Genomic DNA, 14,692 nt, shown 5'->3' with positions numbered 1-14,692 from the left:
CCAGCAATCTATGTCATTGGAAAATAGTAAACAGATATCAGCAGCGTCATTGCAGCCCGAACTATGGACAGCATCGTCCAATGATGCTCTCAACTTGTTTGTCACCGATGGAGAACAGGCAATTAACTTTCAACCATTGTTTACCTACCCAATATTTGGAGATGCCGAAACGATATATGGATATCAAGATTTGAATATTTTCCTCTGCTTTGACCACTACACTTTCAAACCATTCCTTAATATCAAGTATAAGGAAAAATTGGATGATTCGGATTTGGTTGATTTGAAAGCCACCATGGATAAGTATGTACCGGAGAGTACCATATTCAAAGATGAAATTGCCTGGGTTGATTCAATTAATGAGGAGAAGAAGAACTACAATATTCCAGGTGACAAGATTGACAGTTTTAAAAAGGAGAAAATCGAGTACCTGATTTACAAGATTGATTTGAAACTGGCAGCAGGATTGGAGTTGCATAAACGATTACAAATTTTGGTTTTGCTTTATATTGAAGCTGGTTCTTTTATTGATGCAGAGGATGACTTGTGGGATCTTTATGTGCTATACGAGAGAGCCCCAGAGGATAAAGAACCATCTATTGTTGGATTCACCACTGCCTACAACTATTGGAAATACCCAGGAGCCAAGAATTTTGATGATGAAAAGTCTGAAGTTAGGATAAAGACATCTCAGTTTATTATACTTCCCGTCTACCAAGGTCAAGGCTTGGGTCAATCTTTTTATAGCCATCTTTGCAAATATTGGTTAGCTAATGATAATATTGTTGAAATTGTTGTTGAGGATCCAAATGAAGGATTTGATGATATGAGAGACAGAGCTGATTTGAAGAGGTTGGGAGATTTAGGATTCGACTTTGACAAAGTTGTTGCCAAGGACATTGATCAAGATTGGATTACTAAAACAAGAGCACATTTGAAATTGGAGAAACGACAATTTGCAAGATTATTGGAGTTGATTTTACTTTATAAATTGAAAAACAACAAGAGCGTGTCCAAGTCTGATGTTCGATTATTTATCAAGAGGAGATTATACAAGAAGAATAAAGAAGGGTTGGATTCTTTGGATGAAGCTACCAGAAGAGACAAGTTGCAGACTGCTTACCAAGCGTTGGAGGAAGATTATTTTAGAATTCTTGGAGACTTGAGACTTCCGATAAAAAGAAGACTTGATGGTGAAGATACTTTTGAGAGTAAAAAGATAAAAGTATAGGTTCTAATTTCGATTGATGTATTTGTATATTTTTAACAATGTTGCAAGGACTAGTTCTCTCGATTTAAGGAAGTAAAAGATGTAGAAGTCACTTCTTATGAAACTCTTATTGACCTTCGCCGCTACAGGGTGGTTGTAATCTAATTTGGGTGTTTCTGCACGACCGATGGGGGACTATAAAAAAGATGAAAATTGAGAAAGGGCAAAAACTTTTTTTGAAACACTTTCAGAAAGAATGTCTTTGTTGACCTTCTGTTTGAAACCTTGAGCTACAAGACGGGCTTTGTACGGCCACTGTTTTTCTTAGTAAAGACCCATCGGGAGTTGGATCAATACTTTGGACTCAGCCATGTGCGCTCAAATTGGCCCGAATATTGGAACTCTGAGGAATTCATCAACGTCACTAGTTCTTTGATGGATTCATTTGGGTTTCTGTTACGATACAAAGAGTATTGTTTAGGCCGTTTGATTTGTCGTATATGGTTTGAGATCCCTTTTAAGTCATTTATACTGACAATTGAGCGGCTAGCTCCAGAATCATAAATTAATGGTATTTGTTTATATGAGATATTTATTTTAATATTTTAATGTAAAGTTTTGTTAAATGTTTGTTATCTTTTTAAGTCTTCAGCTTGTAGAACTAGAAACATCTCTTGTCAAACTTTTTTCTGAAGAGTCTAATCTGGGGGTGGTTAGACGACTTTGAATAACGAGTGGCATCTTCATTTCTACTACAGATATGACTCAGGTCTACTCTTTTTTAGTTAAAAATAATTGTCATGTTGTAGAGTCTACAATGTTAGAATATTTGCTTTTGGATGCAAAACAAATTTTCTGTGGAAGAAGTGAGTGTAGGTGGAGAGAGTGGGGTGTGCGTGAGAGAGAATGAAATGGTTTAAATGATGATGATGACCCTCAAAAACAAAAAAAAAAAAAATTCTCAACAAAGGTTCTTCTTCATGAAAAGAAATAGTCATGTTTGATTTGGTTTTGAGCTATTCTACTGTTCGAACTAGCAATGAAACTATAGAGGAATGCATCAACAGAGATCTGTTGATGTATACAGCTTGGTTTTGCAATGATCACACACTGTGTTTGTGATGGGGGGGGTCTAGTTTGAACTAGTGAATGCTTATCGCTTTTGACTTCTAATCTGACCGTATTTTAACAATGATTAAAGTGCGGTAAAAAAGAGATTAAATTGTGGTACTTAATACAAATTCTAATTTCACGATCAAAGTTTAGATTCACTGGGCATCAGTTCCTTCGGTTTCTGGAATGGAACTGTTGCTTGGTGGTCTATTCTTGATCAAAAGGTACGTATGTTTCAAATTATTCTTTATTATGTATGACTTTTAATGTAAATTATGGTTAAATGTTGTAATATTTGAGTAAAATGTAGACAAATTCACCATCTCTACACCAAATGAATAGGACAAGCCGGCTTGTCCCTGCTTCTGTAATTCTAGACTGCAACTACGACAATATTCACTCCTGTTGAACTCATTAGTAAATGACTTCTCCATACAGCACCTTCACTGCTTGTCGTTATTATAAACCATATAAACGAGGCTAGTCGATTTTAACCCGAAGATTCCCACTATTTTGCATCAATTTACAAGAAACTGTTTGAAAACAATAAAATTTCAGGCTCATTAGTTATATCGTTTTTGCAAACATCAGTCATGCAACACAATATCAAACAGTTTCCAATCTTCGAGTCATCGCTATGATTCATCACAGACCTTATGTGCGTGGTGCTGCTTTTGTTCCGGCGCCGAAGGTTCTTCCAAAAGGTATCAAAACCGAAAACACAAAATCATTTTTTCTTTTCCCAACGTCATGACGTCATAAATGAAAGGAATCCTTCAAAAACGCAACCCAAATGTTCATAAAAGCTCAAAGTAATTTCGACGTTGAAAGCAGATCTTAACGTTTTCTCGAGTCAAGATTGATACGGCCTTACAAGAGTTGGAGAATGGGCAGGAGGCTATGCTTTTGCACACACGCAGCTTTTTGAATCGAACTAGTCCTTGATGTCAAGAGGAATGATGGTGTACTCGTTCTTGTCTATTGGAGACAGCCATTGGAGTATTACACATACCTAAGCCACTCAAGATATTAAGTCCTACAACCAACTGCAAATCAAAGATCTCGAATGCTTATCTTTTCATGAAGAGTTTGGCTGTGCGGCTCAGTTACCTTATTTGTAATTTACTATTACCTCTTTCGGATGAGTTACAAAAACTGACTTTTTGTTTGTTATTTTGTTGAAAGTAGCAATTTAGTCGCCCAATTAGGAAATTGAAGAATAAACACTGACACTGTTAATAAGTTGGTAGCACAAACGACTGTCTGAAAGAAAGAAACATTACTGACGTCAGTTTTAGAAGAAACAGTCTGACGACGGGGAGTTTAGACATTGCGCAATCTTTTTCTTTTCTTTTCCGTTTTATCCACTTGCTGTTGCAGATCGAGGTTGCATTTGATCATCAATATGTAGTTAAATTAAGGATCTGTAGATATATGTGTATTGGGTTTAGTAAAACAGTCATTCAGTTTGTTCTTGTGTGTCTATGTGTCGGGTGTGTGTTTTCTTTTTGTTTTTCCCGCCCTTTTTTATTTTAAAGTTAAGTTTGCTATCAGCGCAAAGAAAATAGAAGGTAATTACGAGATTACAAATCCACAGCCACAGCTTCTTATACTACCGAATTTACTTTGACTTCTCAACTAATAATAGCAGCGATAGTCACGCAATGGTCAAGCTGTTATAAAATCTTCCGACAAAGGTCATGTAGTGTTAAAAAAAAAACCTTCACAATTTTTTTTTTTTTTTGTTCTGGCGCTTATTGTGTTTTTGAACAATGAAGTTTTCTTTCTCCATTGTTCTTTGTGTAACCACAACTAATTTAAAAAATTTCATAAAAAAGTGTTGACTTAATTTCACTTGCTATTCTTCTCTTTCTCTTTTACTAAAATTAAGTTCAATTGCATTTGTGTGTGTGTGTACATATGTCGAGTATTTAAGCCTTTCGATATTTCCCTTTTTTAATTAGGAACAATTTTTTTTTAATACTTTTCTCCTCCTAACTTCGTTCATCTATACAAGTACTACTACTATAACAAGATGCACAGAACTTACTCTTTGAGATCCTCAAAGGCTCCAACAGCCTCCCAATTGCAAGCACCACCACCACCACCATCATCTACCAAAAATAGATTTTTTGGTGCAGGTGGATTATCTTCATCAATTAGAAAAGCCGCTGCTGGTGCCACTGGTCCAGAATTGTCGAGAAAATTGGCTCAATTCATCAAGATGGAAAAGAACTTGATGAGATCTATTGAAGTCACTTCAAGAGAAAGAAAAGATATTGCTAGACAATTGAGTGCTTGGGGTGAAGAAAATGATGATGATGTTTCTGATGTCACTGACAAATTGGGTGTTTTGATTTACGAAATTGGTGAATTGGAAGACCAATACATTGACAAATATGATCAATACAGAATTACTTTGAAAGGAATTAGAGATATTGAAGGTTCAGTACAACCATCAAGAGACAGAAAACAAAAGATTACTGATGAAATTGCTCATTTGAAATACAAGGACCCACAGTCACCAAAAATTCCAGTTTTGGAACAAGAATTGGTTAGAGCTGAAGCTGAATCCTTGGTTGCTGAAGCTCAATTGAGTAACATTACTAGAGAACAATTGAAGGCTGCTTTCAACTACCAATTTGATGCTACCAGAGAATTGGCTGAAAAATACGCCTTGATTGCTGGTTATGGTAAAGCTCTTTTGGAATTATTGGATGACTCAGCTGTCACTCCAGGTGAAACTAGACCAGCTTATGATGGTTACGAAGCTTCTAAGCAAATCATTATTGATGCTGAAAATGCCTTGGCTTCATGGACATTGGACGCTGCTGCTGTTAAGCCAACCTTGTCTTTACACCATGAATACGATGAAGATGAAGAAGAACCAGCTGAAATTGATGATGCTGCTCAACAAGAATTTGCCAAGCACGATGAAACTAATGGTGAACATGTTGCTTAAAACATGTTAAAAAAAAAGTCGAAGCCATTAATATTTTGTTGTTTTCTATATTCTCCGTTTTGTCTAATTAAATCTTAATTTCTGTTTTGATGAACAATTACGTTGTAGATCTCATATCATAAAAATCTATTAAAAATAACACTACTCTACTCTTCTCTTATAGAGGACACTCGAGATGGCCTAGTTGATTTACCAGTCACACTTGCATCGTCATCATCTTCTTCATCAGAGTCTTCATCCAAATGCGTCACAGTCTTTCGTCTTTGGAAATCCTTTATATGTGCCGTATTTAAACGATCGGTAATTTGTTTAAAGTACGTCTTTCTTGGTTGCAAGTGTGGCATCGAATGTCTAGTCAGTAATCTTGTCAAATCAACTGAACCTCTACTATCTTCATCACCTCTAGATCCAGATCTTCCAGTAGTGAACCCAACATCCTCCTCAGCAATTCTATCTTCATCAGATGCTTTCCGTTCATCGTATCTCGATTCAACCAATTTTTTAACTGCACGCTCGACATTAGCTGATACCGCATATGGCAATGGAGTATCTTTTGATGCTCTAAACAAAATCACATTTGTACAATGTTCATTCTCCATTCTGAAAAAAATCCAAATAAAACGACGCAAGATCTCAGCTAAAGCCACGCAAAATGATGTTATTGCACTTTGTTGAATTTGATGGGTGAAAAATGCATAAAAGATCCATTGGAATCGTAAAATCACATCAAGAACCATGGCGATGTAATAATAATATGGTTTCTTGTAAAAAATAAAATCCCTCAATAAGAAATGTTTGGAACCCGTTTGCAACAATGACCAATCCATAACAATATCCCATATCGACGTGTATATCGAGTTAATTGCCGCAAAGATGATAAATACAATTCTGTTTCTCTCCTTGTTTTCAATACGATAGATACTCAAAGTCATGTAGTAGATAGTCGACACAGCATACTTCATCATATTTGCCAAATGAGGAAACCAATCTCCTGTATCCATATAACGTCGTATACATTGTAACAACCGCCATATACTAGGCAAGGAACTGAAAAATCCCATTAATCGAGATCTTGATGATGTACATGTGTTTGCACTAGCAGGTTGTCCACCCAATGTGCCCCTCCAATGATGCGAGAACAAACAGAAAAAGAATGGCAAATTACCCATGGTGTATGTTAATGAACAAACAATATCACCCAAGAAGAAATCTCTAAACTCAACAGGGTAAAATCCAGACAAAAGAAGCCTCCATAATGCAAATTGCAACCATCTTCTACTTGAGCCATAAAATGCATTTGTAGGCCATACGAAAAGCACCAACATAACACCAAAAAAGATCCATGGCCAATCTCTACCAGGGAATTTATCAGGCCAGAAATTATTAAAACTGAACCACCCTAGTAGTGACAAAAACGCAAAGGCAAATGACGGAAGTAACCAAAATTGCTTATAATTCAAAGCTGAGGCTATATCAAACTCGAAAATGAACTTGTAGTTGATTCTAAATTTGTCAAACACTGCCATATTGATACCAAATAGAAGGAATGCAAATGTTAGGATAAAGAACCCACCCCACACTTGCAACAAGAATCGTCCTTCAGGAAGCTCCCCCGTTAATGTCTTGTGTAATGCCGTATACAAAGCTAATGTAAATAATGGGATTCCAAAACCGATACAAATACCAGAGCTGAAGAACTCACCATAATATTGAGGTTGTCTGATTTCAGTTGAATTGAATGTATAAGCAATTGTTTTCAACTTTTCCAAAGATTGCTTCCTATCTTTTGATTCCGGGTCAAAAAAGGCAATATAAAGCTCTTCTACTTGATTGATTATCTTGTCAACCAAATCACTGGTTAGGAAATAGGAAGATGTATTGATCCTCTCCATAAATGGTTCCATTATATTTGTATGTATTGCTTTATCATATTTCTTGGTGATTTTCCTAAATGCCGTTTTGTTCATAGTTCGATAAGACCTTAAAATAGATAAAGCTCGATAATGTTCCAATAGAGCATTTTTCAACTGCTTTTTTGCGTACAAGTATGGCACTCCAAAATGTTGTTTCTTGGGAGTGTAATCACGTCTTCGAGTTTGTCGCACTTGATCTTGTGTCTGTGGTTCAGTAGGGGTTGTAGGGGAATATTCTTCGATCTCCGACTCCGATTCCATCGAGGTTTGGTCAGTTGAACGATCACTCAATTCGACAACACCATTTCTTACACGATTCTCAGCGTAATTCAAGTCTACCGAATCTTGCACATGCAACGATATATCATCTTCATACTTGGCCTTCTTTCTACCTTTCCATTTCTTCAAAAACGCCATTGACGGAAGCGAAGGCAAGTCCCATCGACTCAACCCACTAATAAAGAATTTTGTGTGAAATGCTAAATCATTGACTCGTTGAGGAACAACACGTTCACCATTTGCACCCTGACCATGAAGAATAACCTTATGTTTCCTTCGTTGCCGCTGTATCTGGTTCTTTTGATCCCTCATTTGATACAATTGATCCTCCAATAACAAAAATCGTTCGTAAACATCCTGCTCTTTTTCAGAATAAAACTCATCTACTTTCCGCAACTCTTCATCCAACCAAAGTTGAAACTTTCTTCTCTCTGTAAAGTAATCTGTCTTGCTAGACTTGAGTGAATAGTTGAAAACAGAAGGCTTTCTAGTTTCACGACGACTATTTGAACTTGATACAGGTGGTGTATCATCATCATGAGCCTCATCGCGTCTCTCAAGATCATTCGAGTCCAATAACGGTATTCTATCATCGTTAGTACCATTATCCTTATTCGCATCCGCTAGCAAGCTGGCTGATTCTTGATCATACTCATCCTTGAGCTTGCGAATCTTCTTTATCAACTTTTTACCACCTTTATAGTCCACATATTGGTCTTGCCATTCCGCAACCAAACCATCACTAAGAGCTTCAGCGAACTTCATAAGCAGCTATCTAATTGAGAGACAACTCTGATGTGGTATGAAAAAAAGAAGACAAAGAAGAAAAGCAAAAAAAAATTCCAAATGTGTGTGTGTGTGTGTTTATATATATATCTGCAGGTTTAATTAGATTAAACGTGGGTCTCTCACTAAAACAATAAGTAACGAGATTTTTTCTTCTGTCACTCTGCATCGTTAAAGCTGCAAACTAAGCAAAAAAGAAAAATGTTACATGAATAGGGATGATATAGGTAACAACTCTATGTAACATGAAAGTCTCACACTCAACGAGGCCTAGAATTCCAATATATGCAAGCTAGATCTTACACAAGAGCTGCTTCAGTTGGACGGAAATAAATTTGCCAGTATCAATACTGGGCAGCATTCTTGTGTGCGCACGGTCTAGAGACGTATGTCTAATCCCGGGGGAAGCAAAACTGTATCGTCTTTGCAACGTCTGAAACCGGAGCAGCCTAGCTGGCATAAATAGCGATGATCTTTTATCCAAAACAGTAATAGACAAGTATAACCTTTTTCTGTTAACATCGACAACCACGACTACTCTGTAGTTTTGGATCGTATTGATATTAAATGGGCGAATCCCCTTGAGGACTTTTTACTACATTTCCACTTGTGCAATCATAGGATTACTCAGCTTTTATCGGAAAGCGGTTATGCTCCTCGGTTAATGTGCACGTGCAAATGAGAGGAATCGCGGAAATTCAGAAGAACCCCACTTAATGGAAAAAAACGAAACCCCAGAATGCAAAAAGGAAAAAGAACTCCATCAGAGCAACTACTTCTTCTCGATATTCAACAATCCTCACTCCAATTATGCAATTAAACGTTGATAATAAAGTAGCTGTCGTCACTGGTGGTACCCGTGGATTAGGACTTTACTGTGCTGAAGCACTCGTTGAAAATGGAATCAAAACCGTCTTTATCACTTCACGTAAAGCCAAAGCTTGTGAAGAAGCAAAGAAACACTTGGAAGAGTTGGCAAAGAAAAACGGTAGATCAGTTGAAGTTGTTGCCATTCCAGCAGATTTGGCTGTTGAAGAGCAAGCTGCCAACTTCCACAAAGAAGTAGCAAAGAGAGTTGACAAGATTGATATTTTGGTAGCCAACGCTGGTGCCTCATGGGGAGCTGGCTTGGAAAGTCACGATGTTTCCGCTATCAAGAAAGTCATCAACTTGAACTTTGTTGCTGTCTACCACACCATTCAATTGTTTACACCATTATTGGAAAAAGCAGCCACTGTTGAAGACCCTTCAAGAATTATCATCATGTCTTCCATCATCAGTTTATTGACAAACGATATTGTCGGAACTTATGGATACCTTGGTTCAAAAGCTGCTGTTTCTCATTTGGGAAGAAACTTGGCTGTTCAATTTTCCCCAAGACATATCAATGTCAACTCCATCTTGCCTGGATTTTTCCCAACTAAGATGGCTAATGGTTTGATTGAAATGGCAGGAAAAGGATTGACCGAGACTAACCCACGTGGTAGATTGGGTGAGCCAGAAGACTTGAAGGCAGTTCTTTTATTCTTGTGCTCAAAACAAGCCAACTACATCAATGGTGTTGATTTGCCAGTTGATGGAGGTGCTCGTTTGAACCAACCAGCTGCTCACTTTTAGGTTGCCTACTTAGAGATATAGATATTAATCCAATTGCTGGAGTAAACTGTGAGTAGTTTATTTGTAGGGAAAAGTTATTCCAGCTTATACAACGTCAAGTTGATATCACTTGAACTTGACAAAGTTATATCCTCAATTCTCTGTCTGCCTTCATCGATCGAAACAATGTCCTTATTGGCAAGGAACAAAATACTCGAAAAGGCACCAGCGGCAATCTTTTTCGTGTTAACTTCATTGTTGTACCTCACAGGCACCAACTCTTTAAAGTTTAAATGGTATTCCTCCTCCTGGGAATTAGAAGCTTTACCCAACTCAACCAGCCTTTGAATAAAATACTTTACCAATTTTTTCAATCGCGGAATTAAATGTGGTTGCAAATCATCTCCTCCATCACTGGATAGACCAAGACTACTCGATTGATAGAATAACTCATCTTCATCTCTATCATCATCCTCCTCAACACGACTTCTTTCCAAGTTGAAGTCTAAATCCAACATTGCCGCATCAAAGTTCAAGTCCTCAAGATCACGATGTCCTATATCTTCCAAATCTTGGCTCAAATCTTCACTGGGTAATACTCGAGACCTCTCAATTTCCATCAACACTTGAGAATTTCTAGCTTGTTCCGAGACTTCGTTAGCCATGATCTCAGTTCTATGGAATATACCCATTGTTCGATTAATAGTTTCCTCTATGCTAGATGAGTTGAGATGGCGAACAGAACTCCCACTTGCCCAAGGTCTGAACCGAGTTGAGTTAAGTTGTTGGTACACTTGTTGAAGCCGACGTCTAGTTGAAATACTTGATGCTCGGTAGTTCATGATGGTTGCATAGTTATCATGGTGGTTGATTATGAAATCTCTGGTTAAGCTTGTGATATCATCAATTACAAGCTTCCGTTTTGGGATTCGAAATGAAGACGAAGTTAAAGGATGGAGAGCTTCACCCAGTTTCTCATGATCTTCTTCATTCTCAATTGTCAACTCATGGATCGTAGGTTCCATGTCTTCTTGTCGCTGCAAGTCTTGCGCAACATCAAGTTCATCACTCATCTGCAATGAATCACCACCTCTGCGTGAATGTTCAATCTCAGCATCCAGTGACGACGAACGAACAATTCCCCGTTCTTGAATCTCCAAAATTTCACCATCTTCATTAAACTGCAAATTGACATGTTCATTATCATCAAGAGCGCCTCGATCATTATCATGTATTGAGAAGTCAATATTATCAAAGTTTGCATCAGTTTGCTGATCAATAGCCAAAGCAAAATGGTCCAAACCTGTGATTGTACTTGCATCTGCACCAGAAGTGGTATCAAATACAGAAAACTCACGCAAATCATACTCAGCTATTTCCAATTTGCGACGTTTCACTTCAGGTAGTTCATCCAATCCCAACCCTGATATTTGCAACCGGGGCATAAAATCACACTCAACTTGGAATGCCTGATCATTCTCTAAAAACTCCGACCGCTTCAAAGTATGGACCTTATCTTGCTTCATCAACAGTTCATTAGATCCAGTAGACAAATGAATATACGTATTTTGCAATCTTAATTGAACATGAGTAACTTCAGTCAACACTTGGGCAATCTTGGACCCATACAAGATTGAGATTCCGTGCAATACATTAGAAGAAAACCGAATATTGACTCCAACTCCATCTCTGTGGTATTCAATCAACTCAGTGCAAAGTTCAGGGATCAGGATTTTCAACAAGTCATCTTTTCTTATAATCTTGCCTCTTGAAGAAGCTTTGGAGCCTAATGTGGACAAAAGCCAGGCAGTTTGGAGTCCTCTGGATTGATTAGCAATGAGCTCCATTGTTGGGCAACAAAGAAAAAGAAGTAATTGCAGATCTTCTTAGGATTCATGGTATTTTTATACTCCTGCTGATGTGGTTGGTTTTGGCTGCCAAAAAAAATAAAACGCGTTCAAATTCATTCTGTGTGTTCCAGATTAACCCAATTTTATTAATTTCGTCTATACATTAAGCCCTAAGTCATTTTATAGTTTATATTTGTCAACTTCTCATAAATCAAAACAAACCACTTGACAGTGGATTCATAATCATCATCATCAATCGCGGCGTACAAATAAGTGAAAGTCCCCTTTTGCAAACGTTCATCATACCAAGTCTTGTTGTGTCTCGCGTTGAATTTAGGAACACCATAAATCACAGAATTGTAGTAGAACTTGTTACTCTTGAAACCGTCTAAAATCCCCTTAAGTCCATGGGAGGAAAGCAAGTCGACACTCATGTCGGCCACACCTGAGTCAGCATTGACACCTTTTTGTGGGTCTTTACTCTCCAAGTATGAGTAATCTTGATCGCTCAATTGTAAGTCCTTTTCTAAATGAGAAAGCTTGTAATTGGTTAATTTGAACTGGGCGAAATGTTGCAATTTTTTGTAATACATATACCATGGATAATCCTGACTTAAACCTTGTTCAACGCGTTCATTATACTCATCAAACTGTTTTGACAGAACAACAATCTCATTCATAAGCAGGGTGAATTGACTGACAATTTGATGGAAATAAACTTCCTCATCAGTATCGAGATCCTGGAATATGGAATTCTTGTAAATAAGATAATTGGAGACGACTTTATCCTTCCACTGTGATAATCTAGCTGCTTCTTTTTCCAAGAGTTGAAGATAGAATGAGTGAATCAACTTGAGATATTTGTAAGTTTTATAATCAACAACCTCGTGCTCACTCAAATTGATTGCCAAGAGTCCGACAAAACGGATTAATGATCCATGCAACAACAAATCTTTATCGATATCTTGCTTGATCAACCAATCCCGCGAGTAATAGTTGGAATTTGGAATGTACTTTGCACCATCTCTTTTTTCATCATTGCTGAATTTCAAATTGATTATTGGTGTCGACAAATGCTGTTGAAAGATTCTCGCTTCTGAGTTTATCAAAGGGAATCCTAAATTATTGTTGATTGTCGCATTATCCTGCTTCATCCAGTACTTGTGCAACGTCGTATATTCTTCCCCATCATCATCGTCATCGTCATCACCATCGTCGTCGTCGTCGTCAAACTTGTCGAACATTTGGTCATCAATTCCTTCCTCAAAAATGTCCAATTCAGCGTTGCTACCCAAGGTCCTTAAGAAAGCTGCACGCTTGGGGATAGGGATGTACTTTGACGTCGTCTTTAGCAAATGATTCATCAATGGGTTAGAATCAACGTCAAATTTGCTTCCTGTAACTGCGTCTGCATCAAGATTGATGTATGAGACAACTGACCTTTTTGGATTAAACACTTCTGTGTCATTTGTGAATAGCTTTGTACCTAGCGAGTCCATGTATGACCCATCCCAAGACACAAATTTAATATTACGCAAAGGTTTCCATCCTTTTTCAATCAATCGTTGATAGTTTCTCATAATTTCAAACATAATTGCATGTCCTGATAAAGGGCTGTTCGAGGTTAACGAGTCCCGTCTTGCTCCAATTATCACATCAGCATCATTCATTATTCCCTTCAAAGTGCCCACAATGTTGGTTAGTTTTGCGTGCTTGGGTTTGTTAAAAACACTATCGAGCTCCAATTTGAATTTGGAGTTAGCTGACGATGGCATATATTCCCATTTTTCAAATGACAGTGTGTAAGGCACTTCCCGCTGGGTGTCAAGTACCGGAAGCAACAACTTTCTACTAATTGGAACTACTGGAATTTTGCCTGCTTCACTATTGCAGTCTCGGGATATTGCAAAATTCAAATTGGATGATGTTTCCTCATTACCAAGTGAACCTGAATCAAAAAAGGTCAAGACTGCGACTGCTCCATGATGTTCAGCCAACGCAACTTTTTCCCCAACCGTTATATTTTGTTCTTGGAGATGATTTTTGATGATGAAAATCTTGCCTTTCAAATCAATCTTGCTGCTTAATAGCAAGCTGTAATCCTCAGGTGTACCGTAGTTGACAAAAACAAACCCTGCAGTCACATTTCCATCAACGCCATAGCTGAAAAATCCAGGAGTTTTGAATTTTGGCTCCAAAATCTTGGCTTGGTACACCACTTCATCTTCCTGGTCTCGTAACTTGATAACAGACACACGAGGAGTTTGCATTTCAACATTATAGCTGTATCCTTTCGTATCAAAACCAAAGTCTTTGAAATTCGTTTCAACATAGTGACTTAACTCAGGGTTATCATCCGATAAGAGGTTGAACTTTGCCTTGTTGTTAATAGTGGTAAAATCATATAGCCAGTTGTCGATATATTCCTCGGTGGTTAAATCACGATGACTATTACCGATTCCCGTGAATTGTAGGAAATTCCTCTTGACATCAGATTTTGTCAAATGTATACCGTGCCAACGTCTATAATCTCTTGATAAGGAAGTTCTAGGTAAAAATGTCAACTGGAATATGATTAGAGCTAGAATTCCTAGACTGAATATCCAAATGAAACTTGGCCGTTTAGCCAATTTGATAATCTTGCTCATTCTATCGTCATCATCGTCTTCAGGATGGGTTCTGTGTATTGGCAACAATAATGTATTTTCGTTGTTGTTGTTGTTGTTGTTGTTGTTGTTTGCTTGTAGTTCTTGTGGTGTAAGTGGGTATGTCTGTGGTTTATTCATGTCAAGATCGTCAGGAGATGTTTCACTTGTGTCAATAGTAATATCCACGTGGGACCCGTCACATACAGTTGATCCATAAGTTTGACTAGCAGATGAGTTGGCACTTGGGACATTGTGAGATTCTCCAGCAGGAGCTGTACTACCATTGCTAGACTGGACATTTATATCACTTGTAGACATCGCTCAAGACTTTAGCG

At 37.7% G+C, this 14,692-nt stretch overlaps 6 protein-coding genes across 6 annotated transcripts; 3 read left to right on the top strand and 3 right to left on the bottom strand. All coding sequences in view use genetic code 12, as the record gives it.

The window, feature by feature from the left end:
• Nucleotides 1-10: 10 nt before the first annotated feature.
• On the top strand, nucleotides 11-1,231 carry HAT1 (histone acetyltransferase catalytic subunit; the record flags this gene model as incomplete). Its single annotated transcript, XM_067695192.1, has 1 exon — nucleotides 11-1,231. The coding sequence occupies one exon, from the start codon at nucleotides 11-13 to the stop codon at nucleotides 1,229-1,231; it is 1,221 nt and encodes a 406-aa protein (XP_067550814.1).
• Nucleotides 1,232-4,358: 3,127 nt separating this feature from the next.
• Nucleotides 4,359-5,285, top strand: PIL1 (lipid-binding protein; the record flags this gene model as incomplete). The annotated part of the gene is made up of 1 exon (XM_067695190.1): nucleotides 4,359-5,285. One exon carries the CDS (start codon nucleotides 4,359-4,361, stop codon nucleotides 5,283-5,285), a length of 927 nt encoding a protein of 308 aa, XP_067550813.1.
• Nucleotides 5,286-5,431: 146 nt separating this feature from the next.
• SYG1 (Syg1p) lies at nucleotides 5,432-8,242 on the bottom strand (the record flags this gene model as incomplete). The annotated part of the gene is made up of 1 exon (XM_067695189.1): nucleotides 5,432-8,242. One exon carries the CDS (start codon nucleotides 8,240-8,242, stop codon nucleotides 5,432-5,434), a length of 2,811 nt encoding a protein of 936 aa, XP_067550812.1.
• Nucleotides 8,243-9,073: 831 nt separating this feature from the next.
• Nucleotides 9,074-9,880, top strand: I9W82_000787 (uncharacterized protein; the record flags this gene model as incomplete). Its single annotated transcript, XM_067695188.1, has 1 exon — nucleotides 9,074-9,880. One exon carries the CDS (start codon nucleotides 9,074-9,076, stop codon nucleotides 9,878-9,880), a length of 807 nt encoding a protein of 268 aa, XP_067550811.1.
• Nucleotides 9,881-9,954: 74 nt separating this feature from the next.
• I9W82_000786 (uncharacterized protein) lies at nucleotides 9,955-11,706 on the bottom strand (the record flags this gene model as incomplete). The annotated part of the gene is made up of 1 exon (XM_067695187.1): nucleotides 9,955-11,706. The coding sequence occupies one exon, from the start codon at nucleotides 11,704-11,706 to the stop codon at nucleotides 9,955-9,957; it is 1,752 nt and encodes a 583-aa protein (XP_067550810.1).
• Nucleotides 11,707-11,879: 173 nt separating this feature from the next.
• I9W82_000785 (uncharacterized protein) lies at nucleotides 11,880-14,675 on the bottom strand (the record flags this gene model as incomplete). Its single annotated transcript, XM_067695186.1, has 1 exon — nucleotides 11,880-14,675. One exon carries the CDS (start codon nucleotides 14,673-14,675, stop codon nucleotides 11,880-11,882), a length of 2,796 nt encoding a protein of 931 aa, XP_067550809.1.
• Nucleotides 14,676-14,692: the final 17 nt, after the last annotated feature.

Source organism: Candida metapsilosis (genome assembly GCF_017655625.1).
Source record: "Candida metapsilosis strain BP57 chromosome Unknown scaffold1, whole genome shotgun sequence".
Classification (NCBI taxonomy): domain Eukaryota; kingdom Fungi; phylum Ascomycota; class Pichiomycetes; order Serinales; family Debaryomycetaceae; genus Lodderomyces; species Lodderomyces metapsilosis.
This window is presented reverse-complemented; position numbering and strand designations above follow the sequence as displayed.